Source organism: Conger conger, chromosome 4 (genome assembly GCF_963514075.1).
Source record: "Conger conger chromosome 4, fConCon1.1, whole genome shotgun sequence".
NCBI lineage: Eukaryota > Metazoa > Chordata > Actinopteri > Anguilliformes > Congridae > Conger > Conger conger.
The window spans coordinates 69,380,100-69,397,941 of record NC_083763.1 but is presented as its reverse complement, the minus strand read 5'-3'; the positions used below and the strand labels follow the sequence as shown (position 1 = coordinate 69,397,941).

At 46.0% G+C, this 17,842-nt stretch overlaps 1 protein-coding gene across 1 annotated transcript in view; it reads left to right on the top strand.

Annotated features, from left to right (window-relative positions):
* The window catches only part of LOC133127196 (cadherin-2-like), a 72,717-nt gene that overhangs the window by 39,217 nt on the left and 15,658 nt on the right, over positions 1-17,842 (top strand). Inside the window, exons 3-9 of the mRNA XM_061239895.1 lie at positions 6,822-7,042; positions 12,173-12,334; positions 12,956-13,111; positions 13,995-14,139; positions 14,510-14,682; positions 15,857-15,994; positions 17,145-17,330. Coding sequence (XP_061095879.1) covers positions 6,822-7,042; positions 12,173-12,334; positions 12,956-13,111; positions 13,995-14,139; positions 14,510-14,682; positions 15,857-15,994; positions 17,145-17,330 — 1,181 coding nt within the window. The remainder of the gene's footprint in view (positions 1-6,821; positions 7,043-12,172; positions 12,335-12,955; positions 13,112-13,994; positions 14,140-14,509; positions 14,683-15,856; positions 15,995-17,144; positions 17,331-17,842) is intronic.

Here is a 17,842-nt window from a genome sequence, read left to right as displayed (position 1 = left end):
TAATAAGCAACTGAATGCATTTTTGCCTTTCTGCAATACTCACAATGAAGCAAGTACAGTCAATGTCTGTTTGTATGGTTATAATGAGCGGGGGGTTGGCTTGCCTGTTTGACAGATGCCGTCGTACGTGTGGTAAACATGTTTGCCTGGTTTTTCTCACTTGTTTAAAAATGCATAACTTCCCGGTTGCTCACTCTGTCTTTTGAGAAATTGGCACGCCGCGAATGAAAAAGTTTGGCTTCAGGTGCATGCAGAGACTCGGCTTCACGAAGCTAAGGCAAATGCGTAAATGCAGCAGCCGTCTATAGCCTTTGAAGTAGCGCACATTAGAGAATGCCTTCAAGGATCGTGTCTGGTAGGGAGGGCTCCGGTGTCACACTCTCTCCACTAACTGTAAACTGTTTACATTGTGCTAAGTGTTCAGTCTTCCCATTGCGAGGGATGGTGTTCCAGCCTGTTTGCTATTTCTAAAAGTTAGTACATTTGCATTGATCTCTGAGCTCACATACTTATCCACAACAACAAAAAAAATGTCAGATTGCAGAGTAGAATAATATTTGCAGGGAGAAAGGGCAAAAATCAGTTTCGGTTAAATTTGCCATTTTGCAGTCTTCAATGGAAATGAATATATCAATGATACATATTCATACAGAATATGGAGAGGAGAGGGAGTATACGGAGAGGGTGTATATGGCTTTGAAGGAAATATATGAAGTTATAACGGCGGCAGTATCCCACAGTATTTTACATGGCAATACAACCTTTTTAGCGCCGCGTAGAAAAAGCAGCCGTGCGATTAAATATATGCGCTGTCATTAGCGTGTGTCCCTCGGACTTGCCCTTTGAAGTTCATCATCTGAAATATCTATTTTTGGGGGGTTACTTTATTGTAGAGGACCGGGCTGTCAGATTAGCCGTGATAAGGTGAGGCTGAAGCAGGGTCTGTTCTTCCCCGCGTCTCCCAGCCCGGCGCAGTAATAGTTTTGCGTGAGATAATGAGTGTTATTTCAGTGTTATTTCTCCCACTCGTCCAGCACCACTTACTGCCCCACAGGTCTGGGGCAGGGGCCCAGTCCCCGCAGCTTAGCGCGTGGTTAACTTTGGAGAAGGACTGGACATGATATCCAGAGAGCCACAGGGCCGCTGTTCTGCCACCAGAAGACAAAGCGCCGGTAAAGAATAATCATTCAGCCAACAGCTCGGAGGCTGCCGCGGGCGCGTGATCGATTTCTGTGTCCTGTTTTTTTCCTTTTCTTCTTCTTCCCTGTGAAGTGGAAATGTGTAGAAACTTCTAGTGGAAACTAATAGTGGAACCGTAAAATATTAACACAACTGAGGCCTCCTCTCCCTGTTCTCAAATGAGGAATCTTAAATAATGTGAAGTCAGCTTTTCCACAGAAGGTCCTTGACAGTGGAATTGAATGGAGTGGAAACAGAATATATTGGGTATATTGAGTATGAAATGTGCTGGGTCCGGTTTCGCTCAATGGAAATGTGCTCTGAGTTCTTCGGAGGCCTTGTGCATTGTTGAACAATTGCCCGTGCTGAAAATCACTTGTTTTTTTTTTTTACTTCACAGACACATGGTAAGCAGCGTGATTTAGCTGCACAAAGTAACGTACGCTTTCTCTGTGAATAATTTCCACGGTGATCACACGCACCTCCCCATTTTGAATGCTAATGCGGGTTGACTTTTTTTTTTTTTTCCTCTTCTTTCTTTTTTTTTAGCAGTCACAGACGATTAAGCCAGGCAGGCAGGATGTGCTTCATGAAGAGCGTTTTCATAGTCACAGCATCCCTCTTCTTTACCAAAGCACTGCCGCACAAACAGTGTGTGGGCAACATTTCGCTTTAACTTTTACAAGCAATTAAGCAAAGCTGCTCTTACCACTGCTCTTTTACAGAGGAGGAGGCTCTCCTGCGTGTTCGGTTGGTCCCTGACAATTAAGCGAACTGATTTTCTCTCCCTCTCTGCCTCTCTCCATCTCTTTCTCTCCCTCTCTCTCTCCCTCTCTCTCTCTCTCTCTTTCTCTCTCTCACACACTCTGCTTGCCACGTTTGTGTTTTGAGTTTGGCCACGTCACATCACGTGTCAGGTGCAGATAAAGGCCGCTTGAGATGTTAGGCTGCGTGTTGGTAAGCTGCGGGGGGGTTAAGCTGCTTTCACGTGATCGGCGTCAACCTTTTAAGGCGTTGACTGCACACGAGGAGAATCGAGCGCCTTCCTGCCGTTATCCGTCCAGGAAGCCGTTAGCTCGTCAAACTGTAACAAGCCACAACAGTATGTGACAGTAGTAGGTTGTCTGCGGTTATAAAAGGCTAAATTGTGTACTGGCTTTGTGAAAACAATGATATTGAGTTCATCCCAAAACATCAAGAAACTAACCGGGCTAACTCAGTTAGCCATGTAGCCTACCTGAAACGGCTGCGTTGCTAGGTAGCGTATGCCTGCTTCATACAAAGGTTACATTTTAAACAATTTGAACCCTGATGGCGCTCCACTTGGCTTTATTTTGAGCTGTGCGCTACGCCGGGCTTAGCGTTGCTGCCAATCCGGGCTTCAACGCTCCCTCCATAGGAATTTAATGGCCTGACGGCGTGCCAAGCGTTTTGACGCTGTCATGTGAAGGCAGCTTTAGCTGTGAATGCGACCGTTGAATCGGAGAGTAATTCTGGCTCTGCATTAAATCTGCATTAGTGCTGACCGACCATATTCCCGCTGCCCCGGCATTTCTACCCAAACCTAAAAGACCTTTGGCCCGTTGCTACACATCTAACGTGGCAAAGCTCGGGAGCGAAAAAGAATAAGACGGCTGAAAAAAAACAGGGAAGGTGTTTTGAAGCGGCTCTTCTCCTGTGGAGAGTTAAACATCGGGCGCATCCTGAGAGAGTGGCTCGGTTTTTCCCTTTTCTTTTTTTTTTCCCATCCGTTGAGCCTCTCTTGGCCCCTCGCGCGATGGGTGTGTGTGCTAGAATTAAATTAGCACACTTCGAACAGATCCATTCATCCTTATTGGAATTTGTACTGCCTAGTTGGAATTTATACGTCCCTCGCCATTGCATTAGCAGCCCAAGGCTCTTCTGGAGGTGTTAAGAGCGCGCATTTCACCAGCACAGGAGAATGCAAAAGGGCTTCGTCTGAAAGGCAGGACTAAACCGCTGTAGCATACTGAAAAGGCCTTCTCAATTGACACTTCTTTGAGACTTAAAGCTGTGCACTGATGTATGACAGAAAGCGCATACTGATATCATTACATCGTCTCCTCCCGGATTGCTTGGGTCACATCCACGTTTTTAGGCAGCCAAGCTAACGAGGAATGGGCGGGGGTAGAGGTGGGGTGGGGTAAGGAGGGGGGGGGGGGGGGGGGGGGGGGGGGGGGGGGGGTTGTTTTGTTTTGAAACCCTTGCCCTAAAAGCTGTGTTGAGGGCTTGCCAACAGTAGTGCAGCATCCTTGTCTACTTTTATTGTTTTACCTTCACCAACCCAAACTACCCCAGAATATCAACCCAGACTACCCCGGAATATCAACCCAGACTACCCCGGAATATCAACCCAGACTACTCCAGAATGTTTACTAACCCAGACTTCTTCACGAATGGAGGATCTTATATTTTTTGGCCATTGTTATTCTTACATTTCATGTCATCAATGTAAACATTCCCACTGCATTAGATTCTGTGGAGGCAATATCGGAAGTGTCATACACAGGTGATGTGCGGGGCATGCAGGCCAGAGTGTTGTTTATTGTAATATCTGATATGTGATTGTGCAGAAAAAAGCAATCAGTGGCTGTCTCGGACATGCGGGACCTGCACCACCTCTTTCTTCTCGCCATCCCACATGATGACCCTCTTTCTTTGCTGAGCGGAATGAACAAATTGAATTTTCACGTTGTGCTGCAGTAAACGCCGGTACAGGAGGGAAAGTAATAGACAGTTGAGATGTGTTTGTTTGACATCTTTTGTACATTACATTATTAGAATGACACTGAATCATGCCAGTGCCTGGTCTTAGGTAAATCCAGTCTGGTAAGAGAGCCAGGCAATTTGCCCAAGCGAAATATTAATTATTCTGTAAACTCTTAAAAGAAAGCAATGGCCTTAAAGCAGACATTTATGTAATGTGTGAAGGATTCCTATGTTTGCGTGAGTGTGTGTGTGTGTGTGTGTGTGTTGGGGGGGGGTTGCACAGCCTTGTTTTTTGTGGTCATAATTTTTATTGATGTTTTGCATACAGACAATACACAACAGGCACGACCGAAGAACAGAAGAAAAAAAAAAAACGCAAAACAGCACAAATTATCTACACCACAGACCACAAACACATCTTTGAATAATGGATGTCTGTGCGTACGGCTCATGATGTATGGCTACTCATATTGCCCTCGTATTGAGATAACGGCATAGTGTGAATAGCTACTGAGTGGGAGCATTGAAAGTATTGAACTTCGGTAGGTGACACAGAGAGAAAAAACAGTCATTACTCAGACATTACAAGACATTACTCAGAGCTGGAATGTAAGCCTCTTTGTCATGAAAAATAAAATGTACCAATGTATTTTCTTCTCCTTGCTTTGAATGCTCAAACAGGCAATGACAAATAAATTGTTGCATAATTAATTTTGACATAATAACAAACCACTTAACTTCACTCCGAATGCCAAAGATATTTCTCACAAGAGCAGCTCTGTAATCACGGGGGGGATTTATTTAAGAGGGAAAAAGGTGCAATATCAAGGAGTCATTTAATTGAGGCAACAGCAGTAATTAAAATGTGTCTCTTTAATTAAGAAACAAACATTCAGGACTTCACCTACATATTGCTTCTGCCAGTCTCAATCTGCATCGTAATGGGGCCCAATCCGTCTTTAGAAGCATCATTTCAGCAGAACAGAAAAAGCTAAATAAATGTTTGTCGCTTTTTGTTGTTTTCTCAAAAATGGTTTGTTAATTACAAGAGCCATTGATGCTGGGCTTGTAAGTGTGGACTCGTATGCGGCCATAGCATACAGCCTGTTTTAGTCTACTTTTAAGTCTAAAAGGTTAATTTAAAGAGCGCTCCTAATTGTGTAAACTGTATGCGACATGTCCCTCTATTGTCATAGCAAAAATTATTCAGGAATAAATTAGGCAAACTTTTGCTGTGGATTAGACCATTTAATTGTCTCCCTGTTTAAACGAAGCAGGGTTTTTAATAGCATGCGAGATGAGGCTTTCAGGCTTTTGTGAATCACCGTGATAAGGGGGATATGTACCTTAAAACTGAAATTAGATTTCTGTTCAGTGCTTGCAGAACAAAGTTAATACAATTAAGTTAATTGGAGTTTAGAGGCTTGTTTTGAGCTGAAAATGATCGCCTTAGCAGATTTGCATTCACTTTATACATTTTTTTCCTCATCCACTTTCTTATTTTTGTATTTTTTTATGTTTCTTTGATAAAATGCTTCAATGCCTAGCCGAGTATATTTATGGTGGTATAAAACATCGCTGACTGATTGCTTGCCTTGAACTTTTGTCTCTGGCTCTTTTGCATGTCTGCACAACATGTGTCCTGGCGAGGTTCCAGAAGACACTTACAGTATTTTTGCTCGGCATTGGAAAATGGGTTTGTTTTTATCATAAAATTCAGTAAAATAAAGTACAATACAGCTATATCGAATAAAGTGCTCTTCATGAAAGGGTCTAAGTGAGTGACCTTCTCAGAAGGAAATAACTTCAAATAGAAATCTGAATAAGATGAAACTGAGGTGTAAACATGAGACATATAAAAATAAGTTTGAGCCTGCAGTAGTGTTTGTCAGAACCAGTTCTGATGCTCCTCAAACACGTGAGCCAGGAACGTTGTCCTTGGAACGGAATGCCGATTCCAGTTCCAAGGACAACGTTCCTGGCTCCAGAAAGCTCTTCCCACACGCATTCTAGGTGGGCGCAGGGAATCTCCAAGGATGTCCCTCTGTCCTTCAGATCCCTGCTGACATATATAAACTCAGTGAGCACTTTATTAGGTTTTTTTTAACTAGACTTATTTTTAGACCTTTATTGGTCCTCTGCTGCTGTAGCACATCCACTTCAAGGCCCCATATGTCGTGTGTTCAGAGATGCTTTTCTGCATACCACTGTTCTAACGTGTGGTTATTTCAGTTACCGTTGATATGTTAATAGATGAGTTCCTGGCCTGAGGTTACAGTGCACAGTTTAGAGGTCTTTGCCTGCCCAAGTCCAAAGCTTTTCATGTGGTTATTTTTAGAACATGTTCTGATGCTTTATTTGCCTGGCTCCGGTTAGATATTGGCTAATGTTTGAGAGAGTGATGCTGTGGAAAAGTCCCGAGCTGATTCACAGATCTGTATCATCAGTGTGACTCATGCCCATTCACTGTGCCTGCCCTAGCAGCCCATCCATAAACTATGAAGGTCAGTGAATCAGCACGTTAGATTCATACGTCAGTCTTACTCTCAGGTTCACAGCCCGCGCATTTTTGGAACATGACACGTTTCTATTTTCTTTTGGTTCTTGCAATATCACGTCCAAAAGGTGTCCTTCGGGGGCACCACATTTCATTTTGGCAGATTCATGAAGATTACATATTTTTGTCTCTTGTCTTACTGTCACTCAATTTCAAATAGAAATGTGCACGACAAGCGAACTTGTGTTGCAAAAGCATTGAGGTATATTAACGACAAACACAAACCCTCTATCTCTCTATCTCTCCTTCTCTCTCTCTCTCTCTCTCCGTTTGCGATATTGTATTCTCGCAGTCCGCCTGAGCCCGACTCTGAATCGCGTCCGGTTTGTCCCTCTCTCTGTTTCCCCTCCTCCAGTGAGATTTGTTGACTGCGGCAATGGCGCCCGACTGCAGTACCGGAGCAGTGACCCGGCAGACTTCAGGATAGGGGATGATGGAGTGCTCTACGCCGCCAGAACGTTCCGGGTCCCCGGCGAGCAGACGCTGCTGCTGGTGGTCAGGGCCAAGGATGAGGACTCTCGGGAGCACTGGAAAACGCGCGTCAGTCTGACCCCGGTACCCAGCAAAGCACCGCAGGTAGGCCTGAGAGCGAGAGACGGCGACTCCACCTCTGCTGCACGGGCCCGTTATCCGACTCGTGTCATTTACCTTCACTGCGCACTGCCACTGAGTGTCGCTTGTTTGTTTGTGTCTAGGGGTTTGTTTGTGCTCAGAATTACAGCGACTGTTTCCATTGGACGGATGTGCTATCGCAGGTGCCCTAATTGAAATTTAGTGTGTCAATTAACCTTCAGTCCCGCGCGTGCGTGCAGTGTGGAGCTCGTTAGGAGACGCCTGGCGGCTCGTGACTGATGAGGTGACATAACATCGCGGCGTTTCCCGCCGGCTCGTTGCTCTGTCAGACGCGCTCGTGAAACAGCGTCGCTCCCGAGGTTTGACGGCGTGCCAATCACGCGGGGCGCGGGCTGTGACTCCGCCCCTGCTTCCTGTTCTCTGTGTGCTTACGTCACCGCCTGCAATCGCGATGTCACGTGGCCTTTAAGTCACAGTCGCATTTGGAGGGGGACTTCTTCAGATAACAGAGAAATGGTGGTGTTTAATTAGCATGTATTTTAGTGTGTAGGAGTTTAAGGAAGCTCACCTCTGATACTAATTCACTCTGCAGTGGCCATTATCAGAGGCCACTTTCATTACATTCAGTTTTACACAGAAGCCAAATATACCACTGAATAATCACTAAAGCCAGCTCAAGCACTTTTAACAACCGCATATCATACATTCAAGTGCTTATTAATACAGTAATGAGTTGCCCGCATACGTAATCCCTCTACATTCCACAGTTAGAGTAACCATCTGCTTGATAACCTCCGTCCTAATGCCGACTGCCCTAAATCCAATTACGTCTCCGAGAGAAACAAAGAAAAAAGAGCTTATAGGGCCCAGTTAATATAACAAGTGGCACGTGAGTCGGCCATCGGTCAACTTTAAACACAAAGGCTCCTGAAGACACGCCGCAGTGGCCCTGCAGAAAGGAGGCCCGTCTCTCGCTGCTCATTTAGTCTTCTGTCTGCGCTAGATATGTGGTTTTAATGAGAGCATTCATCACTGTCGTGATATTCCGAAGGAGGATCCGCCACTCGCCGCCAATGCGCGGCAGACAGTCGTTGCATTTATACAAGACAATCATGCGGGCCATTATCATAAATATTTGAAGCGCAGGAGACACCGGAGTGTTTTCGAGAGTGTACATTAGTATCTTTCCTCCGTGCTGACGCGGGTGGAATGCTTCTGGGTCCGTCATGCTCCACGTTAATGGTCACGCGTGCGAGGATTTATCGCGTGCGCGGCCTGCGGGGAGCTCAGATAGAGTGCGCGGAGAGATATGAGCGGACGTGAAATTGATACGCCGCGCTCGTTCGCCGAGCGTTCGAGTTCGATCGCTCGCCGCCGACGTTCCAGGTGGTGGGCGTGCGGAGCGAGAGACGTGCCGGACTTAAGCGGGTTTTCACCGCGCGATTTCCATTTCTCACGGCCGCTGTCTCGCTCCCGTTTTCCAAAGTCCGGCGTCATCTTTAACACGCCTTTAATTAGACAGTGTGCTGAGTGCACGTAACGATCTGTTGAAACCGCACACATCAGTTCTGGCTATTGATTTCTTTATAAACAGTATGGTTACATCAACCGTCATTATTGCTCCATCAGACTCTCTGCCCCTCTTCAATGCAGACGTTCATATCACTTTGCACACTGGGAGATAATGTTCTATTATGTGCGTCTGTACTGGACCTGACAAACAAGCATAACTGGATAGCTGTGGAGCTGTGTGTGTGTGTGTGTGCATGTGTGCGTGTGTGGGTATACGTGTGTGTGTGGGTGGGTGTGTGGGTATACGTGTGTGTGTGTGTGATTGCATGTGTGCGAGTGTGTGGGTGTGTGTCATTGTATATGCGTGAGTGTGTGTATGGGGGTGGGGGGGGAGGTTGGTGGTTGCTATCAAGTGGGAGATAGGGAGATGGAGAGAAACTCTTACAGAAGCTTAAAGAATACAGTGAACCACTATAAGAATACAGTGAATCACTATAAGAATACAGTGAATCACTATAAGAATACAGTGAACCACTATAAGAATACAGTGAATCACTATAAGATTACAGACAAACTCACCTTCACCCCCTCCCTTCCCCAGCCAAACATTTCGATTGTAAAGGACACCTGGCTTGGACTGGAAAGCATACGCATGATAATCTACTGATAGCGGTAATGGACTTCACTGGCTGCCTTTCAAATCTTGGTAGTCCTCCATTTTGTAGTCTGCAAGACAAAGAAGCTTCAAATTGATTCTTGTTTTTCCCATTACCGAGTAGGGGACACATAAAGAAGGTAAAAAATCTTTACTTGTCATAAAAGAATGTGAAACTGTGTTGAATATGTGAGCAGGAGGGCTTAGCGTGGAGTGTTTGAGAAACACAGCGAGACTGAGCGCTTTCCGTCTCTCAAGTGACTGTTACAGGACCGTACAAATCCAAACCGAACGAGCCTGTGCCCCAGCGTTCTCCGTTTAAACTGTGTGTTTTCGCCGCGATAAAAATCTCTCCGAGATGTCGTTAAAAGTTTCTCAGAGGTCGCGGCGAAGCCTGCAGCGGGTGAATTGTAATGCAAGGAGAGAGGCCCGGGTGTGTGACTTAACGTCTGTCTCCGTAATGAAGAAGTCAAACGCCACCGCGGATCTGTCATGGTACGCTAAATCTTGAAGTCTGCCTTCTGCATTGTCCATGCGCCAGCAGGCCTATTACTGAAAGCCCCAGAAAATGTGCCGTTTGAATGAAGGGGATATTGACTTCATTCTTACATCGGGAAAAAAGTGTAGCGGTGGAAATAAATTGACAGCCAAGGAGTTAATTGCTGAGACGACTTTGCTTTTTTTTTTTTTGGAGCTTCCAGTTTCTACATTGTCTTCAGTCTGCAATCGCGACTGCCTTCAAAATATTTGCCTCTTCATAACAACCATGAATTCCCAGCATGCAAGGAAAGATTTTCATAGCTGCCATTAGAACAATTAACTTTGGAAATTGCATACTGTACCAAGGCTAATTTTAGCGGCTCGTGTCAAAGTATTCCTCTGATTGTCATAAGAAAGGCAGGATTTGCATTTTGAAATTGCTACTTTTATAAGCGGAATGGGCATATTTATTTTTGTTTGTTTGCGTTTACCATGCCTAGCATTTCAGTCCCTTGAAAACATGCATTCAGGCATTTGTGTTGTTTGATTAGTCGTGACACACCTTGTATTATCGATAATGGAAGTTTACTTAGAGAAATAAGATTGCAGTTGTCTGCCCTACCTTACGTTTGAAGAGTTGCATTCAGTCTGTGTGAATGACCCTTCCGAGGTAAACCAGCAGTTTGTGGTTTAGAGGTAAAACTGAGGACAACTTCTCTGCATGACTGACTTCCAGTAGTCACATTTTGTTGACATGTTCTGTCTCGATGATTCAAAAGAGTTTTTTGTAAGTGGGGCACCAATTATCCTGTACCTTAAAACTGAGAGGAACTGTTCTTTTTATACCCAGTGCAAAAAAAAAAACGTCCCTAAATAAACTTCGCTCTGCAGAAGGGATGTCAAACTCCAGTCTAGGAGGGCCGCAATGTGCTCTGGTTTTCAGTGCGTTTCAGCGCAAGTCATTAATTTAAGTCATTTATTAAGAGACCACACGGCTTGTCCTCAAGGCCTTAATTGGCTGCTGATTGAAAGGAAACCACAAATACCAGCAGACACTGGGTTTGACACCCCTGCTCTGTCCTGCTGAAAAAAACTGCTCCGTTTTGAAACAGCCGGTCGCTGGTTGACCAGTTTGACCAGCTCCACGCTCAACATGGTTTGACCAGCTCGAGCTATATCCTGAAACAGCTGGTAGCGGGTATTTAAAGCTGGTCATAGCAGGACTTTACACCAGGGGGGGGGGGGAGGTCACGTGACTTTGCCGGCACCTGGAGCTCCACTCGGAGGAAAGAGACGGTAAGCAGCCTCCACGCCCACCCCCAGCTCCCGAGATGAATGCCTGTTCCGCTAAGCAAGCCGTCCCCCGCATTCATCACTCCTGACACAGGTCCCAAATAATTACTGCATTAATTCTCCCCCATTTTAATAGGGTAATAAATATTTCTGAGTCATGTTCGCGGTAGCCGTTGGAGCTGCTTCCCTGAATTTAAATGTATTAAATTTATAATCGGATTTCAAACATGATTAGCATTAGCGCTCCAACAATCCCGAAGTTGTGATGGCGAGGGTAGGCCGGGGCACGAGCGGTAATGAATTTCTTTTCTTCTCTCAGATTTTTTCCAAATCATTTTATTTTTAGTGTGGTATTATTCAAATTACCAAACCGGGTTTTTTTACAAACCGGCAGTTCATAGAAACAAGGAGAAGGGAGAAGGGGGGGGGGGGGGGGCGGAGGGTGGGAGCCCCGTAACAAACAGACAGTTGTTCGGCTCATACTGCAAGTCATCCATCACTTTCTCAACATCAGGCTCCATCCCTTTTTTTTAGAAGGAGAGAAGCTTCTCAAGGTTACTCTGACTTTTCTGGTTTAACTTCAGTTTTCCCCAAACAAAGTAAAGGGAAGAAAAAAAAAAAAGGGTTTCATCCATCTGTGTGTTTAATGTTTGCCTTGCAGGTATGCCTGCCTTTGTTTATAATTGTACTCATTGTGTCCAACAGAGCATAAAGGGGCCTTTTGAGGAGCCATGTAACAGCGCATCAGATGAGAAAATCCCGTGACTTATAGCGAGGGATTCCAATAACCACTTCTTAGGACTAAGAGTACAAAGGCATTGAAAATCTCTGCTCCCGGTATAAAGGCTGTCATGGAATACGCACAATGAATAACAGCCAGGGAAAGATTTGCCGTTCTCGATTATGTTAGCATATTTATCTGCGTTGTGCTTTTTGTCCCGTGCGTAACTGGGAAGGCTAAAAAGAGCCTATAATTCACCTAGCCGAGCGAGTGGGGGAAGCCACCTGAAAGCCAGAGATGAAGAAACACCTTGTAATCAAGTGTAATCATCCCTGCAATCAATTTCTTCCCTATATGACAAAACAGTTGGCCTGTTTCAAAGGTACAGATGTGTGTGTGTGCGTGAAAGAGAGAGAGAGAGAGAGAGAGAGAGAGAGAGGGAAATGTAACCTAAATGTAAATGTTGTTGCAGGGGAAGGAGTCTGAGGGCCCTCAGCAGGTCGAGGAGATCCTGTTCCCGCCACACCACAGCGATGGCGGCTCCCTGCTGAAGCGCGTCAGGAGAGACTGGGTCATTCCCGCCATCAACGTGCCCGAAAACTCCCGAGGCCCCTTCCCGCAGGAGCTGGTCAGGGTAAGGAATGCTGTCCGCACAAGCCCCCGCCCCCCACCACCCCCCCTGGCGTCCCACCCATGCTGAGTCACGGGCGAGCTGAGCGCCTTTCCCTAATCCACCCCCCCCCCCCCCCCCTCCCTTCCCTCTCCCCAGGGACTTCCCAGTCAGTCACTCAGTCAGTGGGTTACCGGGAAGATAACTTCTCATTAAACGCTCTCCGTGTTTGTGTGTCAGAGTCATCTGTATACCATCTGTATACATAGCGTTTAATCCGCTGAATTATGGAGATGATGCTGGTTTAATGGGTGGCTTTGCAGGGAGATAATAACGGCGTATGCGAGCTGGAAGAGGCCCAGCGATAGCATGTCCAGATTAGCGTAGCGAGGAGTGTAGAGAAAACACAATTAACCCCCTCAGAGGGAGCGATCCCTGCCTCGTGTGAAAGAGGAGATCTGTCTTTCCTAATGTATCGTGTCCTCAGTAATTAATTGAGTAACGGGGTGACTAGTTTGTTCTCCTTATCCTCATTCGTCCTCTGTCTCCTCTGAGAATGTCATTTTTCTGATGCATCCTGGCGTTTGAGAGGTGACGTCGGCGCCGTTTAAAACCCGTTCCTCCGCTGTGTCCCCGTGTCATTAGATCAGGTCGGACCGCGATAAGAACCGCCTCCTTCGCTACAGCGTGACAGGGCCCGGTGCTGACCAGCCTCCCACCGGCATTTTCATCATTAATCCCATTTCAGGACAGCTGTCTGTGACTAAGCCTCTGGACCGCGAGCAGATATCCAACTTCCATGTAAGTGGAGTGACCAGTCTGCAGGAGTGCGCCGTATGTGTGTGTGTGTGTGTGTCTGTGTGTGTGTCCACCTGTAGGCTGCCTGGCTGCCTGTGTTCCGGTATGTGTTGGGTGTGGGTATGGGTGTGTATTTTTGGATACATTCACTCTTACTGTACATTCATTATTTATTATTGTTCTGGCCTCTTGCTGGATTTTCTCTGTTTCCTCCATATTGTAGTGTGCACGCAGTTAAAAATATATAAAATGCATTTTACGAAAACTTGGCAGCAATTTTCGTTTCAGTTTGTGACCTTTCCAGATTTTTACTTCCCCCTGTGTAACAGAAAGTGCATACACACACCAGCGAGGCAGGACACAGCCAAAGTCTGTATCGCAAAGCACTTAATCCTGCTACCCTATCATATTTCATTTTTGTTAAGACAACATTTAACATCTCTTTCCTGACTGAAATATGACAAAAACTACAAGCACTATGTAACAGAAAACAGAGATTTTGTTTTTTTCCTATGACTTTTTAGTTTACAGTCGACTGAATTAGGCCATTAATTATATCTGACCTTTGTAAAAAAAAAAGTCTAAATTTATATGATCCAACCATTGCAAATTATTATTATTGAATTTTCGCATCAAGCCAAACTGATAGTCTTTTGTGTAACGGTGATAATATTGGCCCAAAGCGCACACTGATTGCAACAATAGGTACTATGGCTGAAATATGACGATGAATCAAGAAAGAAAAACTGAAGTAGCCAAGTTCACGCTTTGGTGGCTTTGGTGCCAACCAGAGAGAGAGCTCATATTCAGTGGCACGCTGAAGTGTCCTCGCTGAGTTTTCGGGGGAACATCGGGGTAACATTTCGGGGGTAACTTCCTTCTCCAGCTACGGGCCCACGCTGTGGATCTGAACGGAAACCAGGTGGAGAACCCCATCGACATCGTGGTGAACGTCATCGACATGAACGACAACCGGCCCGAGTTCATCCATCAGACCTGGAACGGGTCGGTTCCAGAGGGATCGAAGCCAGGTGAAAAAAAAAGGCCCTGCTCAGCGCGTTAATTGATGACCTTTAAATGTCACTTGAATAATGTATCACGTAATATTGGCTTCCATTTGTCTCGTATCGACTCGCCATCCACCATATGGTGGTAAACCAATGAAGAAGTTCCCAGAGTCTCGTCTTTGTCAATTAAATTGACGGGACTCTTCTTGGCCCGTCTGTTCCAGTTACCGATTAATAGACAAAATAAACACAATCTCCCAAGTATGGAACGCGGAATCCAGCAGTTTAGCGCCGTAGTTAACCCCTGTTAAAACATGTCATCTTTAAATAATACTGTGCGTGTGCGCGTGTCTGTGTGCGTGTAACACCTTTTTTTCCCCCCCGCCTCCCTCAGGATCGTACGTAATGACCGTCACGTCGCTGGACAAGGACGACCCCGCCACCTCCAACGGGATTCTGCGGTACAGGATCCTGTCCCAGAATCCCGAGAGCCCGACGTCGAACATGTTCACCATAAACAACAAGACCGGAGGCATCATAACCGTGGCCGCCGGGCTGGACCGCGAGGTGAGCGCGCTATTAATCAACGGGAGATGAATGGGGGGGGGGGGTTTTATAGCATTTCACCGCCTCTCAGCCCGGAGTCCACCCAGCGTTCAGCAGCCTCGCCGCGATTCCGCCCAATGAGATCAGCCGCCGGTAATGAATACGGGTGGCGCAGGAGGTCTGGTTTTGACGTTTTTATTTTTTTACTCAGTCTACTTCTGCTTGCGTTGAATCATAAAAATTCTCTTTTAAGATGTATTCACCGTTTCTCGCTGTCACCCCGGTAGCTCCTCTTCTGTCGGAATCAGAAACGGTGGTGTGCGCGCCTTTTTGTGAGAGTTTTTCACGGTTCCTCCCGTTTCTCCCGGTAAATGAAGACGTTGCCCTACCGCACCTCGTTTATTTTCCTCCAGATCGGTGTCAGAGAACGATGTCAGATCGGTTCAACAATCGAATGTTATTAATTGATTTATTTATTTTTCCCTTCTGTGAGTCGCCCGGGATCTCAGCCTTGAATTTGTCTGCCAGGCATTACATTTTTGAAAATTTCATTATTCAATTAATTTCATTTCATCAAGGCGGAGTGAAACGTTGAAGCGGATGAACCGTGGGGGTAACTTGGGGTGAGGCAGATGTGTATGTGACTCTGGTTCTGATAATTAGGCTGCACCCCGTTGCGTGAGCCAGGAGCGGTGTGTGTGTGTGTGTGTGTGTGTGGGGGTTACGGAATTTCGTCTGCTTCCCATTATGGTACCGAAATTCCCGTCTTTCAACTGAAAAGGAGGCATCTGTAAGAGGGTCGGACGCCCAGTGGGTCCCAGGATATTAAGAACCGTGACCCTCACACGCTATGTCCCTGTGGTAATACGGGCACGTCTGTCTGTCTGTCTGCCGGTGACCTAAGCCACAGAGCGCTGGGTCAAAAGCCCTAACAGTCACGCGGCGGAGAGATAAGGTGTTATTAAGCTGAACTATTCATCGTTTTTTTTTCCTTCTTTTTCTTTTGTTGGTACCATCCACATCGCAGGCGTTCAGTGGAGCGGTGTGGATGGTGTGTGTGTGTGTGTGTGTGTGGGGGTTACGGAATTTCACCGTGGGTGTGCACGGGGGTGGGTGCGTGCCTGTTGAAGACTTCATGTTGTCTTTACTGTTAATGCTGTAAGTGATTTTTCTCCATGTTTTTTTTTTTTCATAGAAAGTACAGCGGTACACTTTAATAATTCAGGCGACTGACATGGAGGGAAACCCAACATATGGGCTCTCCAACACCGCCACTGCTGTCATCCGAGTCACAGATGTCAATGACAACCCTCCAGAGTTCACCACCGACACCGTAAGTACGGCTTTCAGGAGCGCCTTTTTTGGGTTTTTTTATATTAATGACACTCCTGGGTGCTTGAGAATCAGCATCTCCCTGCTTCGGCAAGCGTCGCGCACTCGCACTGAAAACAGACGGATGAAAGCTGTCATTATGACGGGTGCCTTCCTAATTAAACATGTTTTGCTGCTGTTTTTTTTTTAATGAGCGTTTGTAAACCCTCGGCGTTAGGACTGCATCAGCGCAGTCTGCCGGAGTGAATACGCGTACGCTACATCACTTCATCATTGATTTAATGTACACGCACCCCGCACAGGGACACATCGACTATTCAAGGCATGCGGCGGTGAACAGAATTGCGCATTAAAAAAGATTTTATCCACCATACCGTTGTGCGTGGATGTACGGCATTATCGTAACGCAAAGAGAGGCCCCTCGTGTTGCGTGTCCCCCGTTTCCCATTGGCCGGGGCGTGGGGGCGGTGTGAGAGAGGTTTTTCGCGGGGTCTGACGTGGCACACTTTGCACACCTGCACCGTGGCGCTCATTCAGGATGCTGTGAGGCTCATCCATTGTCATGGCTCAGGGCTTTGAGTCAAACCAAAATAACTCTGCTATTTTAAAAACGCCATTACTCCTGCTGTAATGGGCCACCGCAGTGTTGCAGCAAAGCTTTTAAATGAGAGGAAATATTCAAGAGGCCTATCTGATAGCTGTCATGGTTTGTAATTGCTTGTGTGTTTGTGTGTGTACATGCATGTGTGTGTGTGTGTGTGGTGACTGTGAGTGTGTGTGTGTATGTGGTGAGTGAGTGTCTGTGTGTGTGTGTGTGGTGACTGAGTGTGTATGTGTGTGTGTGTATGTGTGCATGTCTGTGTGTGTGTGTGTGTGTGTGCGTGTGTATGTGTATGTTTTTATGTCCGTACATGTATGTGTGTATATGTTTATCAGTGAGCGTCTTTGTGTGTGTATGTGTGTGTGTGGTGACTGTGAGTGTGCGTGAGTGTGTATGTGTGTGTGTGTGTGTGTGTGCTGACTGTAAGTGTATGTGTGTGTGTGTGTGTGTACTAACTGTAAGTGTGTATGTGTGTGTGTGTGTGTGTGTGTGTGTGTGTGTGGTGACTGTGAGTGTGGGGTTTTATTTTTCTTCTCTTGTATTCATGCAGTTCTATGGGGAGGTGGCAGAGAATAGGATAAATGTGATCGTTGCCAACTTGACGGTGACTGATAAGGACCAGCCCAACACTATGATGTGGAATGCAGTGTATAAGATTACTGGAGGGGATGCCTTGGGCATGTTCAGCGTCCCTACCGACCCCAGCACTAACGAGGGCCTCGTTACCGTTGTCAAGGTAAGGCGCGGGCCTCCTTTCCCACACGTCGTGATGTCTTGAGTTACCTGTTTCTCTCCTCTTTCTTAAAGACGCGCTTGTTTTATTATATTCTCTAATGGCTAATTAAAAGGCAGTTTTCACATGTTCTGTAATGACATACAGTATTATAAGACAGTATAATGCAAACATTTGAGAAAAGTGCTGTTTTTTAGACACTAAATTATTGCATGCACCATATTTTTAGAGTGCTTGCTGTGACAACATTTATGACCATAAATGGGCATCTGTACCTTCATGGTGATATGGCAGTTTAGAATTCCTGAGATTAACACTGGTGTTCTCCATTCCTGTAAGTCACTCCAGATAAAGGCTTCTGCGAAGCGATCACAATTGAATGTAATATTTACCCAGTAAAACTCTACCGCCAGGCTGTGGTGCATGTGTATGGTACAGATTTGTAATGTATGGCTGTTGACCAATATTTACTACCCTACACCATATTTTCTCAGTAAAACATCACTGCCAGTCTA